The sequence below is a fragment of the Lontra canadensis genome, unplaced genomic scaffold, assembly GCF_010015895.1.
Source record: "Lontra canadensis isolate GAN:19392208 unplaced genomic scaffold, GSC_riverotter_1.0 scaffold101, whole genome shotgun sequence".
Classification (NCBI taxonomy): Eukaryota; Metazoa; Chordata; class Mammalia; order Carnivora; family Mustelidae; genus Lontra; species Lontra canadensis.
The window spans coordinates 5,837,960-5,843,959 of record NW_022631095.1 but is presented as its reverse complement, the minus strand read 5'-3'; the positions used below and the strand labels follow the sequence as shown (position 1 = coordinate 5,843,959).

General features: G+C 36.4%; 1 protein-coding gene across 4 annotated transcripts in view; it reads right to left on the bottom strand.

The window, feature by feature from the left end:
- Positions 1–2,053: 2,053 nt before the first annotated feature.
- Positions 2,054–6,000, bottom strand: part of HOOK3 (hook microtubule tethering protein 3) — a 108,663-nt gene continuing 104,716 nt past the window's right edge. For all 4 annotated transcript variants that reach the window (XM_032837968.1, XM_032837964.1, XM_032837965.1 and 1 more), the window contains 2 exons: positions 5,199–5,270; positions 2,054–2,559 (listed from right to left, as the gene is read on the bottom strand). In XM_032837968.1, the coding sequence (XP_032693859.1) occupies positions 2,419–2,559; positions 5,199–5,270 (213 nt within the window). In that variant the 3' untranslated portion in view covers positions 2,054–2,418. The remainder of the gene's footprint in view (positions 2,560–5,198; positions 5,271–6,000) is intronic.

Below are 6,000 nucleotides of genomic sequence, written 5' to 3'. Positions count from 1 at the left end.
AAACTCGCTTCCAAAAGCCTGGCACCTTTTCTTCACATTTGGAGAAATATATCTGAGTAGGTCGGTAGGTAGGAAACCAGGACTGGGGCAGTAAATAGAGAATTAAAATTAAAACCTCTCATCTCATAGGATATAACCCATTTAATGAATAGCTCTTTTACTTTCATCTATCTTATTCTGCAAGTAGTATAATTCCCAAATAATTTTAATGTTACGAAGTTTAGTGTTCATGTCTTTCTTTAAAACAGCTAAATCCTTACGCTATTTGTGAAATATGGGGGCAGGGGTAGAATCATCTTAAGAAGTTTTTAATCTTTTATTGTTAAAACTATGTTGATGAGGTGTGCTTAGCCTCCTGAAACTCCACAATGCATTCTACTCATGCGGTTCTCTCCATTATTACAAATTCTTCCTGCTTTACTGTCTTATCAGGCAGAAGCATTCACACCGTGCTCAGACTTTTGTACTTAATGTAAAAAATCAGCACAATGCATGGAGTCATTTTTGTGTATACTCTTAATACCTTTCTTTAAGTACAGTTTCTGGGGTGCGCCTGGGTGGCTCAGTGGGTTAAAGCCTCTGCCTTTGGCTCAGGTCATGATCCCAGGGTGCTGGGATCGAGCCCCGCATCTGCATCGGGCTCTCTGCTCAGCAGGGAGCCTGCTTCCTCCTCTCTCTCTGCCTGCCTCTCTGCCTACTTGTGATCTCTGTCTGTCAAATAAATAAATAAAATTCTTAAAAAAAAAAAAATAAGTACAGTTTCTGAGGACAAATGAAAACACTACCAATTTTTAGGTCAATTTTCTTATTAAAAAAAAAAAAAAAAAAAGTAAGGATTTAAAGCCAAACACCTGAATATAGTTTCTGAAAATTCTTAATTACAAGTAGCTTGATTTAGTGTTATTTGTTTGTATTTAATATACAGGACTAAATGAAACCTGAACTTCCAAATAGCAAGTACATGAAATGAAATCTTATTAGAGGGCCTATCTAAAACCCAAAACCAATTAACCAAACAACTAACCTAATTTAATTTTTTGCTTAAAAAAAAAAATTGGCTATGATGCAAGAAAAAGGCTAGAGGGGAGCATAAATATAATTTGGGACCAAATTCTTAAGTCACTATGGAAGTCAGGCATAGGAATTTCATTTTCAAATGAATGATATTTCACATTTATATAGCACCTTATACAAAGTGCTTTCCAATCATTATTACTTGACAGCCATTCATCATTGTAAATAAACATGGTTTACAATCTGTCAACAAATCTTAAGAACTCTGAGGCAACCAAATACCCAAGAGAAAGTCTTGGACTAGTACATAGAATTAAGAAAAAAAATGTTAAGAGACCTGTCATAATATCACATACAAGAAGTCACTTACTGATCTTAACAGACTGATAGTAGCATGTTAGGTTTAGGAATTACTGAGAAATTGAAGGGTTTATATTAAAGAATAAGTAAACTGAAGTGCAAGTCAACAAGGAAATTGTCCAAAAGGTAAGGCTACCTATTACTTGTAAGTACATGAAAAATAAATCTTTCAGATGCGGAGGGCAACTGAAACTATAAATGTCAGCCACATTGCTAGAATTTGATGTTCAGTTACTAGGATATTCCAGAACAAGAAAAAAATTAATGCACTGCCTGATTTTTTTTTTCTTCTGTGATTTCCCCCCAAATAATCTAACCACTGCATTTATCTTCTGTCAGCAAACAAGATAGCAAGAAATAATGAAATTTTATGTATGTTTTAAAAATAGTTTCCAAATCTTCGGACAAATTTAATTTCCTATAAAACAATGTGGAAAACTCATTTTTTTCCCTCTAAATAAATCTATCAGGTGCCTTAGGTAACATCTGATTAGCACCTCTGCCAATGTATTTATGTCTTTGCAAAAAGTGCACTTGCCAACCATTTTATATAGTAAATATGCAAGTTATTTGAAGTGCATTTGGAAAACAATTGAAAACACGGATTAATACATCATAAAAAGATTAATTCCCTTTAAACAAAGACATTCTTATAAAGCATGGTAACACAGAGGCACAATAAAGAATATAAATTGTATATCAATTATTGGCAGAAAATCTAATTCATTACAAAGCCTACACAATTGGGGAAAGGACGTTTTCATACAAAGAAAAGTACTACACTATTATACAACACTTTTAATCGGGCATTTAAAAATTTTTGGCACATTAAAAGGAACCGAAAGGACTACAAAATAAAGAACCAAGAAACTAAAATATAGACACAGGAGAGAGAAAGTCCTCAAATGAGAAACAACTAAATATCAACATAAAAGACAAAAATAAGCTGGCTGAATTTCCTGAAATGTCATCATATGTAACAGAAGTATGCTTTGAATGCAGGGCGGTTTTTTTTTTTTTTTTTATTCTGATGGCAAGACTTGTCTACCTTGCTGTGGCTGGTTGAACATGGCCCGGATAAGATCTTCTTGTGCTGGTTGCTTGTCTTTGCCGAGCCAGAAATGACTGCCCTGAACCTGTACTAGCAAGTCTGTCTTCAGCCGCCTTTTTATGCAGGGTCATTCCCTATACAACATAGGAAAAAAAAAAGTAATCAACAAAAAAAAGTGCAACATACTCTTATCAAAAAAGAAAAAATCATCATGCAGAATTTGTCTCATTGCATCATAAGGCACAATTAGGAATGTTAATTCTGTTCCAACAATTAGGTACAAATCTTCTCTTGGAAAAATTAAGGTTTAATTTTCTGAATTTACAATAACCAAAACCCAGATAATAGAGACACAATTTTGGAGTATATTGCCCACATTCAATCACACTTCCTTTTTAAATCAAATGTAGAAGGAGATTTCCCAGGAACAAACAGGACGATTGATTGGTAGCAGTTGATTCACATGGGGTTGTGGAAATCACATGCCTTATTTTGAGTGGAAAACACAAATGCACATGTTGTTTCTTAAGGAGGAAAGCCACAGCTAGATATAATACATACCACCAGGGTGTTTTTCTTCACGGCAGGCAGGCTTGCATTCCCAAGCAAATTAAGAAAAATTCCTGACAGCCCACAACAGAGGGCCCAAGAGAGCAGGGGGTCTTTTTTGAAGACTGGAGGATGGCCTACTAGCTTAGAAGGGAGAGGATATACAATTGCTGGGCCCAGAGCACCTTAACAGGAGGGAGGAAACCTCTGGGAGTGGCCTTTTAAAATTGTTCATCTGTGAGGAGATCAGGGAAAAAGTGGTCTGGATACTAATTTAATAAGCCAGTAAAGAACCCTGACCAGGCAACCATTAAGAATGGAGAGTGACTATTCTCACCAGTCATTGGCTACAAGTAAACTGATGGGAGGAAGTGGACACTGCAACAAGGAAGAAAGGAAGAAATAAGCAACTGAGAGCCAAAAGGAGAGCAGGACCTAAGCCAAGCCAAGCTATGTGAAAAGTCCTAGGGCTTTCCTAGAGTGAACTGGACAGATTAGCGCAGAAGACAGAACACTAAACATCAACCTTCATATCACTTGTTAGCTTCTAGAGAAAACACTAGTCATGGCTTTGCATCTTTTACAGAATTTCGGTCTATCACATATACCTAAATAAACAACATTTCTCCATTTTCCCAATAAGAAAATCCAGAATATGTTTTTTACTCAATTTAAAATCAAAGCATTTAAGAATCTGAAGAAAATGGCAAATATCTACTGGTAATCCTTAAATTTATTAAAGTGGCTACATATATTACCAATTCTATTTTATTTAAAATATATTATCTTTTTTTACTTTCACATTCCAAGCAACTTATTTAAATTCTTCACACACCTTTAAGACCTCAGTAGCCATGACTGGGCCATTCTCTGAGATACTTAATGCCTCTTCCAGGTGCTCGTCACCTCCTTTCCATTCAGTAGCCTGTGATGCAGAACTTTCTGAATGTATGTATGAAGCTGTTACTGGCTATCTTTCTGGAACATAACCTGTATGAGGCTATTAGAAGTTACTCCTTTACTCCCTGAGAGCTGAAGAGTAGGGCTATGTTTTAATACCATGTCATAGAATAAGTAAATTCGCTCTATAACCACAATATGTGAAGTCATACAAATCAATCAAAACTATGAAATGACCAATAAGGATCCACTAACCTTTGAAGAGGACAAAGAGGAAACAGAAAAGGTGGAGTCAGAACTAGTTTTCAGAGAACTTCCTTACATAGTTTTCCCTTATTCTGTAATTTTTCATTTTCAAGAAATCTGTATTTATTAATCAAAATAATATTCTAAGCCCAATTTGATTTCCTTTGTTTTTTAGGATTCTAATAAAATTTGAAATATTTTTGCCTTGTGGTTAAAACAACATAAATGTGGACATGTCATGAAATTAGATGAATTTATGACAAAGATAAAATCCCATTATTAGGAGACCTGGGACATTATCCTTTAAGACACAGTATCAGTTACAATTGTAAAACAGAAACAACTACAACATAACAATAGGGAAGGGGGAGATGATGAAAAAAAAAATCCGGCTCAATTTCTTGTCTTAGGCAAGTAACACTTTGACAAGGCAGAAGTGGTCTTACTGGGAAGAAAAACAATGCAAAAAGACAAGTCTAGGACAAAAATATTGAAAAAAGTACAGCACTCTTCAAAATTCACAGCTATCCACATCCAGAAAATTCTTACTGAAGCCCAGAATGTTGATAAGCATTTACTTTTCCCTTGTAATATTTTTAACACTTTTTTGTGTTGGAAAATTCAATTTCAAAACCTCTAGTTCAGGTATTAACACCATGAACATTCTGTAAACCCTATGAGATAAACCATCCTCTTGTAAGTTCCACTCCTGTGAAGATAATGGAATAGTCCCATAAAACAAATGCTACTGCATCTGTGTTTCAATATTATTAAAGTCCCCTTCTCCTAGAATAAAATGGTTCTCAGGGCCAGAAATCAAACTGTCATTTATCTTTCTATCCTTTAGGAATAATAATGTGTTCAAAACATCCTAACCCTAATCCTATTATGGTGGTTCTCATTTCTCCTTTTCAATCCTAAGATCAGCATTAGGTTTGGTTAGTGTGTGTTAGGATAGCAATTATTTTCAAATTTATTTGGTAGAACTACTTCTATAATACAGTAGTATAATACAGGTAGTATAATAAACATTACATATTCAGTGAACTTTGCAATGTGTTTTGAAGTGTTTTCTTACCATATTGTACCAGGCACTAACAATGTATTTCTCCTCCATTTCTCTTTGACTCTTTGTTTTCTCATATTCTTTCTAAAAAACAAGCACATGTAAACATGTAAAGATGAAAAACACAGTATCAATAAAATACAATTAGTTATATAAATTCATGGACACAGTTGTATATAGCAAGGCTCCTAGAAAATAAAGTATCAAAAACCAAGTATCTTGGGGTGCCTGGGTGGCTCAGTCGTTAAGCATCTGCCTTCGGCTCAGGTCATGATCCCAGGGTCCTGGGATCGAGCCCCGCATCAGGATCCCTGCTCAGTGGAGCGTATTCTTCTCCCTGTCCCTCTGCCTGCCTCTCTGCCTACCTGTGATCTCTCTCTCTGTAAAATAAATAAATAAAATCTTTTTTTTTGTTTTAAAGATTTTATTTATTTATTTGACACAGAGAGAGAAAGAGAGATAGCAAGAGAGGGAACACAAGCAGGGGAAGTGGGGGAGGGGGAAGCAGGCTCCCCGCTGAGCAGGGAGCTCATGTGGGGCTTGATCCCAGGACCCTGGGACCATGACCTGAGCCGAAGGCAGATGCTTAATGACTGAGCCACCCAGCTGCCCCATAAATAAGATCTTAAAAAAAAAAAACCAAAAACCAAGAAAATGGGGCGCCTGGGTGGCTCAGTGGGTTAAAGCCTCTGCCTTCGGCCCGGGTCGTGATCCCAGGGTCCGGGGATCGAGCCCCGCATCGGGCTCTCTGCTCAGCGGGGAGCCTGCTTCCTCCTCTCTCTCTGCCTGCCTCTCTGACTACTTGTAATCTCTA